The sequence below is a fragment of the Martes martes genome (genome assembly GCF_963455335.1).
Source record: "Martes martes genome assembly, chromosome: 12".
Classification (NCBI taxonomy): domain Eukaryota; kingdom Metazoa; phylum Chordata; class Mammalia; order Carnivora; family Mustelidae; genus Martes; species Martes martes.
In genome coordinates, this window is record NC_137900.1 from 6,473,781 (window position 1) to 6,491,095 (window position 17,315).

The window sequence follows — 17,315 nt, forward strand, 5'->3', positions numbered from 1 at the left end:
GTCGGACAACAGAAGAGATTGGACGCCACTGGCATGGGTTTTGTAGGTTTGGCCGTCCTGGTGCTTTCACATACATTGTGATTCTACCTCTTAGGATCTAATATTCATAAACCAGCTGCAGATATTACCTCTGTTTTATAGACGATGGACCAAGGCAAATGGTTTGCCTAGTGTCATTTAGTTTGTCATTTACAAAGTGCAGCCATCAATCTAATAATGTCATTCTGGATCTCAAAAGACACCACATTTTTCTCTCCTAAACCAGACATTCTTGGAGGTTATTTCTGGTGGTAGACTTTCTTAGGGTTTCCTTTTGGGTTGGAGTAGGCCCGCAAAGCTCAGAGGAGGCCAAGGGGGCTGAGAATGGACTCTGGACCCTCTGGAAGTTCTAATGCTTTACAGAGCCAGACTGTCTTCAGATGCAGTGCTACCTCTGGGGGATTTGCCCCCGCACAGAGATGAGAACTTACAGATAGCCTAGGACTAGTCTTTCCTGTGGTATAGATAATACATATTCTCTTGAGGATCAGTTTGAGGAATTCCATGTGATCCATAAGTGAGTATTTCTTTTGAACTTGGCATTGAACCAAGCAATCCGGCTTGGTCATCATGTCCCTCATGGCGCCATGAGAGTCACTGAGATCTTGCCTCACCAGTCACCTTACCCTGTTTCCTGGACGGTGTAGGAGTTTTTCATATTGGTTGTGTTTGGTTTGAGCTATATCTCTTTCCTTTGCTGTAGATCCAAATTAACCAGTCACTAGAAATAACATCCTTGGGAGCAGATGAACATACGGAAATGGAGATAGTCTTGTCTGTTTGTCTCTTTCCCAGAGACCTGGCATGTGCAGCAGCAGGGGTGGTAGGAGAGAGTCCCTGGAAACTTTTAAGTTATTCAGCACATTGTCACAGAGAGAGAGTAGAAGACATGGGTTCTAAGCACAGCTTGTGTGACTTCAATCCGTTAATCAGGCGGAGCATTATGGATCACATTTGGGGTGTGATGCAGGGAGAACAACACAGGACCTATGGGATCTAGCGAGGTGACGGCCTATCCAGGGTATGTGTGTGGGGGTGGTGTCAGTGGGGGGATGTCACAGAACCTCAGTTCTGTTTTCTGTAAAGTAGAGGTTATTTTAAAAATCCACTTTGTGTGTATCGCTGTGTCAAATGCGATCACGTGTATGGAAAATGCCTTGTAAGCTACAAATGATGGCTGTTTGTCATTATATTGATTATTCACCTTCACTTAATAAACAATTTTTGGAAACTTATTATATATCTCATACTCTGGTGGGTACCATGGAGATAAAAACAATCCCTTCTGTTGAAGGGCTTTGAATTTCCCTCAGGAAGATCACACCCACAGATGCCAGCAGTGCATTGCATTTGAGGCACAGTATTGACAGTATACACTTGCTTTGGAAAGAGGACGCTTCTGAGACCTGGTGTATGTGGGGGAGGTTTCAGTGATTAGAACTTTGAAAGATGGGAAGTTGTGGGTCAGTACACGAGGGAGATCGCGGCTGGGCAAAGGCCATTTGTTGGAAGTTATGGTCGTGTTAGATGTTTGAGAGTTCTCTGTTCATATGATTGCCATCATGAAGAGAAGATAGGATTTGCTTTCTGAGAGTATATGGTAACTGTCTTAGAAGACAGGTGTCTGAGGAGTTACAGGGACGTGTCAGTGTTGGAGGTATGATCAGATTTAAATCAAGCCATAGTTAGGTGTAATTGGGAAAAATAAGAAATATCTTTCAATAATAGAACAGATGAACATGTTGCACTGTAGGCTGCCCTCAAACTAAATAATATAATTTCACATGCAGAGTATATGCAGGTGGGTAGAATACTTTCTGCCTGAAATTCACCACTCAAAAATATGAAATGCTCCAGTAGGGCAGTGGCCAGGCAAATGTACCATTTGGGAATGTTCTATAAACCTTCTCAACCTCAAGGTGTAAAGCAAAGTCAGTTGTCTTTGCCTCATATATGACACGACTACTGATTTGGCTTGGGTCAGAAAGCAATTCCTAAATCTCCCTGGGGAAGAGACCAAAAGGCCCTTGACATCCAATCACCAGGAGCCTTCAGCTGAGCTCTGCAGGGACGGCTGCCTGCTGTGGGTGTGCTGGGAAAATAATTGGAAGGATCCACAGGGAATTAAAAAAACAGATGGTTCAGAAACCACTTTGGGGCTTGCAAAACGACCTCAGCCCTAATATAAGAATGGGGACGGTGACAAATCTGTGTCAAGGGCAACTGGACGTAAATTCCTGCTGTGTTTGTCATTGGTAAACATTACTTCACTCGGTAGCAACATCACATTGGTAACGGTGTTATCTATCCCCTTATACTGTGCATTTGAGAGTTGAGATGTTTTCTTGCTGAAACCTCGTGCTTGTAGGAAGCAGTGTTCCCGGCTTCCATTTTGTGAGAGGCAGTAAGAGGAACAGATGGGACACGAAAGGTTCCCTTTTCCCTCCGCTCCCTTGCAACAGGTTTCTGAGTAACAGCTGGAGGGAGTGAATGAGTTCATTCCCGGGAAGACAGACATTCTGTTTAATCTTTTGTTTTGGTTAACTCATTAATTTATTTTTTGGTTGGAAAAAAAGATCTCTGTAGAAAGCCAGTGAAGGTACATATGCGTAAGCTGGGTTTTTCTGATCCACACCATGTCTGAGTCGGGAAAGGGAGCGAATGAAATCTAGCCTCTTTGTGACAGATTTACATCCAAGGGATGTAGCTTTTCCTTTCAATGATTTTTAAGGCAATGATGTCGTAGTAAAGCAAGGTGAGTTTTAAAGTGTTCAGACTACATCACAGGCCATTTTGATGTGCAGGTCAGTCTTGGGTATGCAGGTAAATGTGGGACATGCTTTGTACAGGGTATGGAGAGCAGGAGACGAATCACTGCAAAAGTCAACTCCTGAAAGGGAAAGATCTCTTCTTGGCCCAAAGCTGCTCTGATTCAGTGCAAGAGCACGTGGAAAACCCCAGACTAGCAAGTGTAATTAAACCCTGCAAGGCCCAAATGTATTATGCCCCATATGCCTTGATCTCAGGCTGTCATTCTCTTCTGTATCATAGCTCTATTTCGTATGTATTTCTTCATTTCCTGGGGTGATTTGATGCTATGACTGAGTGCTGACTGAGTTACTATCTTTTAAGGAAATCTTTAGAATTCCTTATCATCAGTGACATGAAGTTGTGAATTTATTATTGGATCCCCTGGATGACCCTTTGACTTGGAGGATATACTTTTTTTCAAATTAAGCATTGGTTTACGTTTTACTTAACTGAATAGATTTTGCTCAAAGACTGAGGCTCTGCTTAGACTTGTAGTCCCTGCAATGCCTATTCGTAATACGCTGTATACCATAAGCACTTACTAAGTACTTGCTTATTCACTTTGCCATGACGGGCATCAATAATTACTCCCTGGTCTCTAATTCTTCCCCCCCAACATTAAAAAAAGATATTTAAAAATAAAGCAAGGACTATTTATTATCATTAAAGTATTAAGACTATTTATAACAATAGATCTTTTGTTTTATTATTCCAGTGAGCATTAGCCCTATTGTCCCTCTTGGTAAAATGTTATTTACCTGGAACTAAAAGCCTTGGGTTTTATCTTAGCCAAAGAATGTGTGTTTAGCCGAGAATGTAATTAGGGGAAATACTTAAGGGATTGTCAATGCAGTGTTCTTTTAGCTCTTAAGCAATCCATATCCTGCTAAAATGTTTGTCTTTTTTTCTTTCTTTTTTTTTCCCCCCTCTGGCTGCTGTTCCAGGTCCCTTATTTCTCGTGAGTCTTTAGCGTCCACGACTTTGAGTCTGACAGAAAGTCATTCAGCCTTGAGTGTGAAGCAAGAGTGGTCTCATGGCTACAGGGCTCTCCCGTCGCTGTCCTCCAGCCACAGCTCCCAGAACGGCATTGATCTAGGGGACCTCATTAGCCTTCCTCCTGGGACGGCCATGTCCAGCAATAGCGTCTCTAACTCATTGCCGTCCTACCTTTTCAGCATGGAAACCAGCCATTCTCCTTACCCTAGTCCCCGGCACTCATCGGCCAGGTCCCACTCAGCCCGCTCCAAGAAGAGAGCGCTGTCTTTGTCCCCGCTGTCCGATGGCATTGGGATAGACTTCAATACCATCATCCGCACGTCGCCCACGTCGTTGGTCGCCTACATCAACGGGTCAAGGGCCTCCCCGGCCAACATGTCCCCCCAGCCCGAGGTCTATGGGCACTTCCTGGGGGTGCGTGGTAGCTGCATCCCCCAGCCGTGCTCGGTGCCAAGCAGCCAGAAGGGCGTGCGGGTGGCCAGCGGCGGCCTGGCTCTCCCGGCCTACGATGAGGACAGCGTGCTGGAGTACGAGCGCATGCAGCAGCTGGAGCACGGAGGCCTCCAGCCAGGGTTGGTCAACAACATGGTGGTGCAGCACGGCCTGCCCAACCCCGACAGCCAGCCAGGGGGCCTGCTGAAGACGGAGCGCCTGGATGATTTCCCGGGTGGCGCCCTGGATCTGCCCCACGAACCCCCTCTGCCTCCTCTGCCCCCACCACCCCAGGGCCCGCCACCCCCCTACCACTCTCACCCCCATCTGCACCACCAGGAGCTGGTCGCCCGTGCCCAGCCGCTGGCCCTTCCCCAGGCTGCCTTGGAGGAAGACGGGGAGATGGAGGACATTGGGGGCAAACACTGCTGTCGCTGGATCGATTGCAGCGCCTTGTACGACCAGCAGGAGGAACTGGTGCGGCACATCGAGAAGGTTCACATAGACCAGCGCAAAGGTGAAGACTTCACTTGCTTCTGGGCGGGCTGTCCTCGAAGGTACAAGCCATTCAATGCCCGGTATAAACTGCTCATCCACATGCGAGTCCACTCCGGGGAGAAGCCCAACAAGTGCACGGTGAGTCTCCCGTTAACATTCACAGGCTCCGGCAAGGGTGCGTGGCATCTTCCAGACTTGGCCACGAATCAGAGGACATTTTCTTCTTTAATGGGATTTGGATACTAGGGGTTCTAGGTATCCCTGAAATTTGGCTTCTTTTTAGCCGCAGGATAGGAGAGATTTCTTTAATTTTTGGCAGCAGGGTCCCGCTCCACTTCTAGATTCCCTTTTGCAAATGTACATGATCCATACTGTCAGGGGAGGCTGATTTGCCAAACTGTCCAGAATCTTGGAAAATCCATGTGTGCCAGGCACCAACTTGAAGTTGCTGAAAGGCGCAGGGCCGAGGGACACACTGCACTCACAGCAAGCATGAGCTTTTTTCCAAAGCAAATATTCAGGGATTTTTCCTTCCCTCCAATAACTGGGCGAGTATTGGGTTTGGAGGAGGGGTAGTTCTGATATTTAGAAAGGAACTCACACTTAGAAACTTGGCTGGTAGATATGTTGCTGCATACACCCACACGCCTGTACACCGCACACTCTGGGGTTGTGAGACTAGTTAATGATTTATAGGCAGCATAAAAACACCCAGGGGATCCCACAGGGGCAGGATCTCACAGGATCTCACCGAATTTTAAGGAGAGAAAATTTGGTGGGAAAGTTTAAGGAGAATGAACCAAGAGGGAACTGTGCCTTGGGTGTTGAAGGAAGTGGGCATGGTGTCCCTTTCTCCCCTGGCTCCCCTTTTCACAACATCGATCCTGGAACTTGCCTCTGTTTCTTGGCAAAATTTGCTATTTCTGAATAATAGGGCTGCTAAATGATTTTGCAATCGTTTCACACCTAACAGAAACCCTCAGGGTTTACAAGCAGGACATCACCCTTGGGATCACAGGGCAGCTTTGCACAATCTGACAGCTCGCTTAGCTCTGGGAAGAAGACGAGCATGTGTTTTATATTACTTTAGATGGACAGGAACATTGCTTTCAGAGTTAAAATCTGAGAATTGTAGGTACTCCCTGGATATTGAATATGCTACAGATCACTGAATGTGTGAAACATATAAATCATTTTGCAAAGGGACTTATTCAGGAGGTGGTCCCCCGGCCAGAGTCCCTTCTTACTCTAGTATGTCTTGACAAAGAATCTGGGCCATGTTTATGTTTGACTGTAGATCGGCCAAGTTGTCTGATTTATGTAAAAGCAGAACAAACAGGTTGATAGCTATAATGTGGGTATTGGAAGCACTTTTTCACTATCCAGTAGGTATTTCTGAAAGACTTTTCAGAATTTTGGTGGAACGAAATTGCATTTCTTGCCGTTACCTTGTGCCCCATGTTGTGATTTTTCTTAAGGGAAAGCAGAAGCTGATACATTGTGAGGATGCCAGGTTGTATGACTGAAGAGAATAATTACATTTCAGATGGCAAAACCTTCCTCTGTCAGTAAGGTTCTGCATTAACAATGCCAGAAAGAGACAAGCAATAGAAGGCAATTCCATTTTGGAACACACCGGCCCATTGCAGGCAGGAAAGACGTTCAGTCTCTGAGGGAAAACAGTCCAACCTTTTAGTTCTGACTAATCCTGGCTGAAAATAGTTTGCTGGATTTGGCTTTACTGAAATAAACATAAAGGCCTGAATTATCCAAAACATATTTTTGGCATTGCAAAATTAATTTTTGTGCAATAGGATTTCCCCATTTTCCCACTGTTCCCAGACTTTGCAATGGCATATAACTTTATAAAGTTGACTTTTGCTAAAGTGCAGGAGGACTATTAAAAATAGAAATATTTCAGTGAAAGAATAAGCCGAGAGGTGATTATTTGCAGGGCTCTGCTTGGCTTTTCATTGCATTATCCAGAATGGGTATGGGAGGTGATTTCTTTCTTTCTTAGTCTGCCTCCTTCCCACTTCTGGATGGAACCTGTAAAATTCAGATTGCTGGATATAACAGCATATCAAATCTAGACCTGCAAGGCGTTAAGTGATACATGTTAGAGTGCAAATGTATTTATACAAAACAGGGTTTCTTAGGAGCTGACTAATGCTGCAGTTCTAGTCTTGGGACTGAATGTTTTTCACAGGAAGACACCCATTTTCATAAAAAGCCTACATAGTGGGAGCATTATGTCTTCTAAAACTGTTGTGTTGCCACATGGTGTCTGCTTGGTTTGTAGGGTTAGAGCTAAGAGGCGATGCGCAATTATGCTGTGAGGGGTTAGCAGCCCCCACGTGTAGTCCCCGGGAAGAAGACTCTGTACTTGGTGTAGATGCCTATCTGAAAAGACGCACTTTCTGCCTTTTGCAAAACCAATCTTTACACTCTTGGATTCCAGACACAAAGCGTTGTTAAAACGGAAATATTTCATCTCCCGCTGCTTTGAAATCTGATGGTAGTTGATGCAAAGCTCAGGATCACTGCCGAGTGAAATGCCCACGTTCATCTCTTGGAGACACGAAGTGATCTTTGGTTTCTGTGGCTGTGTCACACGCAGCAGAGGCTCAGGGCATTCAGATTATAGGACCCCGTATGCTTTTGTTTCACGTGTGTTTCACTGCTATTAATTTTCTGTGAGCCCTCGTTAGAGTTAGCCTCCATTTTCACTCACTTAGCTTATTGGCCCAAGAAAGATGTGATGACCCTGTTGTGTTTGGTGACCATGACTACAGGCAGCACAATGTGCTTCTGGAAGTCCTGGTGGAAGAAGGGTGTGTGAGAGGGCCGCTCAGCCACAGCCTGCTTACGGTACAAGACCAGCGCTGTTCCGTCTCACACCAGCGTCTGCTCCCTCGATGCGCTGTTCCGTCTCATGCAGGGAGAGCGCCTTCTCATCAGCTGTGCCGGTGACGCTTCGGCCTCACCCAGGACGCTGGGATTCGGATCGCTCAGGATCCTGGGTGTCAGAACTGGGGGAGGATTGCTAATTTATTATTTGGTTCACTTACTGGAAGAAGAGCATGGTTTCTTTTCTCTTTCCCACCCAAACAACCCCACCCTTCTGTACATCTCATTCTTACTCTTCTGCAGAGAGCCAAACCAGCTGCTCTCTTTCCAGGCCTGGCCCCGATGACAGAGATATTCCCAGCCAGTGGCAAGGGCCTGGAGAAGTAAAAGCCTCGGCAGGCAGGCAGACAGAACTCAGTTAAATCAGAAACTGGGATACAGCAGTATTCTGTTCAAAATACCCACGTCCACTCACGGCCGTCTACGAACTAAAGCAATTTCGAGCTGCCGAATCATTCTGTTTAGTCCTTCCTGAGCGTAGACCAACCCCAACACTGATGAGTCTCAGAATTAACCAAAACTTTTGCGTACAGCTATGCTAAATTCTATTACGTTTTTCTGAGATGATAAGGGTTCAAATACTCAAGTCAGAACAAGTCGTGGAACCTCAGATTTTGATTCTCAAACTCCGGTTCCGTGGTCCTAAAAGGGTAGCATCAAGTATAACCCCAAATTATTGCTACATACTAACCATCCCGAGCAGTATCCGTAGTAATGGTCCCAGTAGAGCACACACAGAGAGTGTTTTTACCGTAGGTCTCTTTAGCCATCAAGTTGAAGAGTGTGTAACGCCTGGGTAGCATTCCCAGAAGGTGTGTTCTGCATGAGATCAGGCCCACTGTGTCTGCCAGTACTTCTCCTGAGAGAGCCTATCTGATGGGAGCAGACTGAGCAGAGGGACAGGGTTCCATTGCCAGCATCAGAAACACGGATGGCTTGCCTTCGTGCACAATAGAAAGCAGTTGTGTTGGGAGGTTAGGGAGTGTTAATAAGGGAATTAGGGGGAATGCGGGTCACCACTTAAATTTTGCTTATTTTTCCTGGATGAATTTTATCCAATAGCAAAAAGGAATTTTGCAAGACTTTTACCCACCCACAGATTTTCACGAAAATGTCACTGACCAAAGACAGCTTTGAATTTTGTATGAATTGACTCATTTCTCCACAGGCATTTTGCCTGGCAAAATCCAGAGTATTTGCTTTGGCTAGAAGATTGGGCAGTTTGCTTTTTAAGTAACATTGGATTATGGAATACAAGAAAATAAATACAGAGCTGGGGCCATGTCCCCATTCCTCTTTTATGGCCTGATTTATGGGTTCATGGGCCAGCGTTAACCATGTAAGACATTTCTTAAGGAAAAGTAAATTCATTGTCAACTGTGGAAGAAGTTTTTAAAATCACATCCTTCATTTTGTTATTTTGATAAGACTTGGCCTTGATGTGGTGACCACAATTATATGACCAGAAGAGACCTTAAGAAAATATTATCTAAGTATAACTATTAGTTACCACTTCACAACCTTCAAATTGGCAACAATTAATAAATTCTCATAATGTCAAGTATTGGTGAGGATATAGAGAGTGAGGAATGGTTTAACATTGCTGGTGAAAGTAAATTGGTGTAACCACTTTGGAAAACAATTTGGGAACATCTAGTAAAGATGAAAATGAGCATATCCAACAAAACCCTGTCCATGTGTCTACACTAGGGAAATTCTTGTTTATAGTAGTGGGGCCACATGCAAAAAGATGTTTATTGTACCTCTGTTTCTTAAAAAAAAAAAAAAAAGGTAAATAACTGCCCATAGATGAGGTAAATTAATAAACCATGGTTTATCCATAATGAAATATTATAAAGGAGATTAAAATTAGTGAACTATAAATCTCTATCTCTATAGTTGGACAGATGGATAGATAAATATCAACGTGGCTACAACTCAAAAAACAAATGAAAACAACTGAAAAAACGAATGAAAAAATTAAATTCAAAAAGAATATATACAGTATAGTACAATTTATATATATTCACACACACACACACACACACACACACGCTAAGCAATATTATATAGTTGTTACAGATACATAATTACTTGGTTAAACAGTAAACTGTGGGCAGGATAATCAGTAACCTTTGAATAGTAGATACTTATTAGAGAGGACAGAAGTAAGAAGAAATGGGAGGGTTATTTTGCCTAATCTTTTTTCCAAGAGTGAGAAAACTGAAACAAATATGGCAAAATATTAATTTCTTTTTAGCTTGATGGTGGTAATAGAGGTGTCATAGGAATCTTAAAATATTTTCTGTGTGGTGCTGCCAGTTTGAGATATTTTATAACTGTAAGTATAGATTTTTACCTAAAAATAAAAGAAAATCAATGAGTGTAACACTCCCCCTCCCTCTTATACATAACTTTTTTTTCGAGAGCGAGAGAGAACAAAGCCTGGAGAAATTAAGTGATTTTTCTTAGACTAGTAAGTTGTTGGGTTGTCGCCTACTGAGCACATGCAAGGCTGCGCTTCTCAACCTTGGCTGACATTGGAATTGCCTGAAAAGCTCCATAAAGGACCCATACCTGCATCTCACCCCAAGTCTGTGATGTAAGAGGTCTGGGGTGCAGCTTCCTGGGTGATTTTAATGCGAAGCCAAGGGTTAGAACCGGCACTTTAAAAGCTTCCGTGTGCTGACCTTGAACCCTAAGTAAGTGAAAGTCTCCTCTGTCCTTTCAGTTAAGGTGTGGGGAGTCAGTGTTTTGTAGTGAGTACATCTTCATTATCTCCAATGTCCTGACAATGATTAGGGTAATTTCGTGTTCCCTTGGAATAAAATTCAAAAACAAGAAAGAAGATAATTGAGCAACTCTGGTGGTGGCGGAAGGCTTTCAGCCAAGGGTCCTCTTTCTCTACAGTCAATAGTCAAAGGTTGGGACGGGGCTGTGCTGAGCAACGTATGTCGTCGCCACCTCCTCACCACCCCGAGTTAAAAGTGGAACTGACAAATCTGTCACGTTGTTCCCATTTTTCAAGGTAACATAGAGTGTTCTGTCTTCCAAATACAATGCAGCCTTTCTGCTTTTAATATAAAATGATCTTCAAAACATTTTTGCTACCAGGGATATTTCTGAAGAGTTGGTAAATTACCAAAATATTGAATTTTCCCTTTTATCAAATCTGCCTGATGTGATTAAATAAATAAAATTAACATTAATATCCTCTTTGTCTCTTGAGGCTGAAACACCACCAGCAAAACATCTGGTAAAGATCAGAGAGAGTGTAGCTTCCAAGTCCGATCCCATGAGGCATCATTCTGTCAAATAGTTAATGCAAGCTCAATAATTTAAAAATAAAAATACAACTAAATTGCAAGTTTTTTTTTCCCCCAATGATTTTACATAAGGAAGAGATACTGGCATATTTATCTGTGTATATACATGTTCAACATACTGTAGACGTATATATGTCACCATAAATTACAAAGCCTTCAGTACAGGTAAATGCAAACTACAGAAATTCTCATCAGATGGGGCATTGACCACAGTCTGTAAGGCGTCTGTCAAATCGAATTTCACATCCCAAAACACAGGTTAGAAGCCTTCCATTTGGTAGTGGTTTAATTTTATTTCCCTTTAGAAGGCATTTAATCCATTTTACCTGGAGAGCTGGCCTTTCACGAACTTTGTCCTGAAAATAAATTTATAGCAGATTTGGGCAGACGTTTCAAAGCAAATCGTGGTTTCTATTTCTTTGCCCTGTGATTCCAGGATTAATGAAAAACAATAGATAATGAGGGGAATCCTAAGAGGTTAAGCATTTGGAGGCTAATTTATCCTCGTTCAGCAAAATCATTAACTACATGACGGTTAATGTTCCTTTTAGTTCATATTTGTTTTGTGGTTTTTCTCTAATTCCATACCCCGAAATAATGTTTTTAAAATTAGAAAGAGTCATGTAAATCTTTGCATGAATGAGCTGATTAGGGGAATGGGTTTCCAACCTTTTGAGATTTGCTCACATATAGATTTTAAAGTGTGTTTTTCTTCGTTTATTCAGATCGCATCAGTATAAAATTACTTTGGCAATTTATTAGAAACGTCTTTTGTGACCTTTGGAATATTTCTTGATTACCTTTGGTTGTGTTGACATCTTTGAGTCCAGACAGAATCTGAGTGTGTGGAGTGAAAGACCAAACACATTTATTTTTCCAAAAAAGAGGTAGTCTGATTCTCTTTGATCTTGCAGAAGTGTTTTCTTCAAGCTCTGGGGAGAATGATGTGGAAGAGAGATGTTTATTTTTCTTTCCATGCAGATTTATTAGTTTTTACTATAATTACGGAGTTGGGGCTTCTAGACTATCAATAAGACAATGAATGTCCCCACCCCAGGCAGCGGATGTGCGGCTGGCGATCACAGGGCCTGGGTGGGGAGGCTGGGCTTCCTATCTGCTCAGACTGCGGGCAGCCTTATCCAGGGGAGAGTTGGGCTGGGTTAATAGGTGTCATCACTCATCGGGGAGGTTGGTGTGCATAGGAATTTGGTGAGAAAACGAATGAGACCCTGCGTGTTCTAACTTGACAGTATTTCCTTTTATTTTCTTGGGCCACAGATACTGGACTTGAGTAGGGAGAATGACTAATCCTTTTGAGGGATAATTTTAAAGAAAAAAATTAAAAAAAAAAAAAACAGTTAAGGGGATCCTGGGTGGATCAGTCGGTTAAGCCACTGCCTTTGGTTCAGGTCATGATCCCGGGGTCCTGGGATCGAGCCCCACATCAGCTCCCTGCTCAGTGGGGAGTCTGCTTCTCCATCTCCTTCTGCTTCTCCCCCCACCCCATGCTCTCTTTCTCTTTCTCAAATAAAATCTTTAAAAAATAAAAATTAAAAAAAGTTAATTTGCTACCTAGTTGAAAAATCAGAAAATGAGATGACTGGCTGTGGGTAGACAGGGGCAGTGGGTATGAGTCATTACACCATGCTCCAAACTTGGGGTGATGGTATAATTAATTTATTATTTAAGTAGGGACACTTTTGAGACTTTTGAAAGGGGTTCTGTGTCACCGGGCTATCCGTGTTTACCAGGCTGGTCCTGGGAAGGCCAAGGGGTATAGCTTGTCCTCCCCAAAGAGTGTATGCACTGATGTGTCCACCCGGTCAACGCATGTTCATTCATTTATTTGGTCCCTTAGTATTAGCCATGTGCCGTGCCCTGTCCTGGGAGCTGGGGGTTACAGAAATAAATGAGACATTTCCTTGAGGAGCTTACAGTCTTCTGGAGTTGATGTGTAAATAGTTAATTTACACAAGAGTGAAACAAGGGCTTTGTAAGAGGTCTGTACAAATTGTTTTCATGCTGAAACAGGAGAAGAAGCTTCCAACTGTGTAGCGTCTGGGCAGGCTTCTTGGTGAGGTGACTGCGTCTTGAAAGAAGACAGCAGTTCTTACAGAGAAAGGGAAGGAGGCCGTTCAAGTGGAGGACCACAGTATGTGCTGACACAGTGGTGTGAAAAGAGCCGAGGGGAAGAAACAGCTCCCAAGTAGGTACATGGTCCAACGCTAGGCAGAAGAGGGAAGGGAGGCTGCCAATCTACCTTGGACCAACAGCAGAGGACCTTTACTATCAAATAAGGATAGTGTTTAGAGAATTAGGATCCCAAACGTAGCTAATTTCAAGGCAAATCAAGTTAATACAGAGACAGAATCCCAGGAGGCAGCGTCAGTGAGGTAGCAAGCGCTGTGCTTTCATGCTTGTGAAATGAAACGGTGCCTTCCCCTGAACCACCTCATTGTCTCTTCAAGTTGAGAGTTTCATACCTCATCAGACTGTATCTCTCAGCCTCTACCACATGAAACACAGAGTCTTCTGAGGCCAGGTGATCAGCCAGGGAAACACATAAGTGAAGACAAGCATGAAAACATTTTCTGTGGAGAACTTTAAGGGAAAAAAAATTCTAAATCTGGGAGAGCCTGCATCTAGACCAAAGCTCTTGGATCAGTTGTGTCGAATGATTAAGATGTGGACAGAGGCTGCATACATTGTCCTGTGTATGAGTAGCCTTCCATTAGTTAAATATTGCCTTTTTATAATCTGTAAAGAGAGTGGAGTACTGTTAAACAGAACTCTGGATGGGTGTTCATTATGCTGGGACTGTCAGCCCTTTCAAGACGTTGCCCCCACGCTACGATTTACTTTGGAATTGTTTTCTGTTCAGACTGAATTAATGCAGAGCAGATCTAAATGTTTGGTATGGTTAGAGCAGTACAAATTAAATCAGTTGTCACCAAAATGGCGTCCATTCCCAGAGGTGGTAGCTGGAACGCTGTGGAGCCAAGAGCCTCTACAGGGTGGGGAAGACAGTGCAAGGAGAGACTCATCTTTTGTTTACTTGAGCTTCCTGCTCTAGCAGCACCCACCTACTTTGGGGATTGAGCCTTTCAAGGTTGGGCATTTGCTTGTGTGACCAGAGAGCGCAACCTAGAGCCAACCACTAGTGGATTCAGGCGTCTAGAGGGTTCCCGGTGGGGCATCTGATTGTTCTTGCTCTCAAAACTTACCAGGCAGGGTCTCAGGAGTCTCTCTCCAGAATAATTTCTTTTCTGTGTTACTTGAAAGCACTTTAATGTTTAAGTTGGGGTGTGGCTCATGGGCCTGGCAGTCTCTGCCCTTTAATGAGAAATGCAGCTACTTCTCAACTCTTTCTCTTTCTATTCCTTTCTCCCACTCCCAGTCACAGCTTCTAGAATGAAAAGATCAAATGGCACTTTGTTAACCAAGAGAATAGACTTGGGAGTGGGGGATGAGTTTCAGTGAAGGAAAAATGGGGATCTTCACCTTAAGCAAACATGGAAATTTGTCTTGTGTCTCAAGACTCTACTGTTTTCTCTTCTTCCCTCATAATTTCCACGTTGCCTCAAGGCCCCTTGCTTTGCTCCTTATTCTTCTCTCCATCTTTTCAAGTCTTGCTTTGAGGAAAGAACTTCACGAAAGATAAAATTCATACATATAAATGGCGAATGGTTGAGAAAAGCCTCAGTGCGCTGGCCCTCCCAGGGGTAGGTACATTTTTACTGGGAAGGAGGCAGTCAACCTCTCTCTTAAAGGAAATCTCCTTCAGGGAATGGGAGGGGCAAGAAAATAAGTATGTTACCAACTCAGAGCCACTGGACTACTTTAATCCACATTGTAGCCCTCAGAGCAATATGATTTATGGAGTTTGAGGTTCATATTCTGTTCTTTCTACTACACACTCAAAGGGCATTATTCCCCTTTGAGTCTTGCCCGCAGTGCCCAGCTCAGCGATTAGATGAACAGATATTAGACCTCAAATTGTATGCATACATACTTGTCTGTCATCTGTGTGTGTGTGTGTGTGTGTGTAGATATGTATATGTGGGTATGTAGATAGTATCTGTATATCCGTGTACTTGAAGTTAGGTGATGAATACATGGAGATTCATTATTCTGTTGTTACTACTTACGTGATGATTTGAAATTCCTCAAAATAAAAAGCTAAAAATAAATAAACTATTTTTTGATTTATAAGAAACAGAGGAAGGGTGGTTTTTTTCCCCCTCTAACATCTCAGGGAATGGTGCCAACCGTTTTTTGCCCTATGGGTGGCCCATGTTCCACTGACCTAAAAACAAATTCATTTTTTTTTCCATTGCTCTTGAGGGCTCTGAAATCACTCTGCTTGAGAATAAGATGGAGAGATAACTCCTAGGCAATAACATGATATTTAAAAAGGCAAACGCTACCTGCCTCCTTAGCGCAGTAGGCAGCGCATCAGCCTCATAAAAAGGCAAACGCTACAAGGAAGCGTGATTATAATATGTGAAGATAACCTAACTTCTGTAACAGACAGTCTCAAATCTCAGTATCTTGGTATGATAAAAGTTTCTTTCTTACTCATGTTCTAATACAGCTTGTGATCACACAGTGACTCAGGATCTGTCAACCTGATGGCTCTGCCGTTGGAGTCCAGGGTGAAAAGTAGGATGTTGAGGATTGTGCAGAAAGTTTCAGGAGCCGGGTCTGAAAGGGACACATTTTACTCTTGCCTGCATCCTGTTGGCCAGCACTCAGTCACATGACAACAGCTAAGTGCAAGGGAGCCTGGGAATTGTGGTCTTTCTGTGTTGCGTAGGAGGAAGTTAAACATAGATTATGTACCTGCGGGGGAGGGGGGGACCGGAAGTGCCCCTCCTGCTCACTGCTGACTTGTTCCGGTTCTCTGTGTCCCCTTGAAAAGAAGATGCATTTCAGTTTTGATCTTTGAGCTTTCCGTGAGGGGCGATCCTGTGTCATCAAAGTGGTTTTCTTAAAGACCATTTCTTTTTTCTTATCAGCGCTGGCTCCTGTAACTTGCTTTTCAGCTCAGTAAGTCTTTCTCAGCCCAACCATTTTTTAATTTACTCTCCAAGGATTCCATTGCCATACAGTCACCACTGCTGGGAAAACTCTTGTTATCTCGAGTGAATTACTCAGTTTTTCCCACCTTGTCCAAATTACATGTTCTTGGTGCATAATTCCCTACTTCTCATCATCTTTCTAAGTCATGAGGATGTGATGTCTTCATGTCCCACAGGCACTCACCCTTGAGGGAGATCGGCTCATTATCAAGGGCAAGGTCATAAATGAATCACCCAGAGATCCACCATTGTGAACAGAAATTTGGTGTGAAGGGCTATTTTCCTAAGACCCTGAAACACAATATTCCCCATCTGTTCATAAAGTAGCTTATTTGGTACACACAGTGTGGTCATAAATGCTCTTCTTTTCTCTGAATGCTTGCTTTTGGTCATGAACTGGCCCACAGTCAAGGAAAAAATGACAGTGTGCCTCTGTGGACGCCTTTGGTCCATTTCCATAAAGATATTCAAGCAAAATGAAATTGCCTGGCTCTTTATAACATGTCCTTTAGTGTGTTTAAGCTTGCAGAATTACCCCCAAGGATGACAAATTATAAACATCATGCAATACCACAGCCCAGGTTCAAGGCCTGTCTCAGTGTTCTGCCGACATTCACCCTTCCTAGAAACGTTTAAAGTGTCTTAGGAAAATGAAGCTAGGTAAACAAGCTTATCGGGAGCGACCATAAAAAAAAATCATTGATTCTAATTAGGAGGCGTCACCTATACAGAAACAAAGCTGCTTTTGTGTGGTAGAAAGCCTACCTGTTCTCTGAAACACATGGAGTGCTTTCCAGTGGCTTTAGATAATCAGGCTGGCAACGTTTCAGGGCCCTGACCTTTTGGCCCATCTCAAGTGATTCAGCTGCACTTGTCGAAACTTGTCGAAGGTGTTGGTGGGAGGTGTGCCGGGATGCAAGTTGTTACAAAGCTGTGACAGGGAGACAGGCGCTGTTTTTCTCTGAAAACCCCAAACCGCAGCATAAACGGAGGTGGGGAGTGGTCAGGTTCTTGGGGCGAGGAGTGAGTTTTTGTCATCATCCCCAGCCATCCGCCAGCCCTGCGCGTTCAGCCCCCTCTGGTGAAGACTCTAGGCCGCTCATGCTGTCTGCGTCAGCCTGAGCCTGCTCCTCCGTGGGCTCCTGGAAGGCACGCTCTCGGTGGTCACCCCGGTGTGATGCTCGGTCCGGGGAATGGCGCCTTTGATGGCATCGGTCTGGGA

The 17,315-nt window shown here is 43.8% G+C and overlaps 1 protein-coding gene across 1 annotated transcript in view; it reads left to right on the forward strand.

Moving 5' to 3' along the window:
* GLIS3 (GLIS family zinc finger 3) overlaps positions 1-17,315 on the forward strand; it is a gene marked incomplete at both ends in the record, with an annotated part of 427,960 nt that overhangs the window by 129,118 nt on the left and 281,527 nt on the right. The window contains one exon of the mRNA XM_080820268.1: positions 3,795-4,914. Coding sequence (XP_080676394.1) covers positions 3,795-4,914 — 1,120 coding nt within the window. The remainder of the gene's footprint in view (positions 1-3,794; positions 4,915-17,315) is intronic.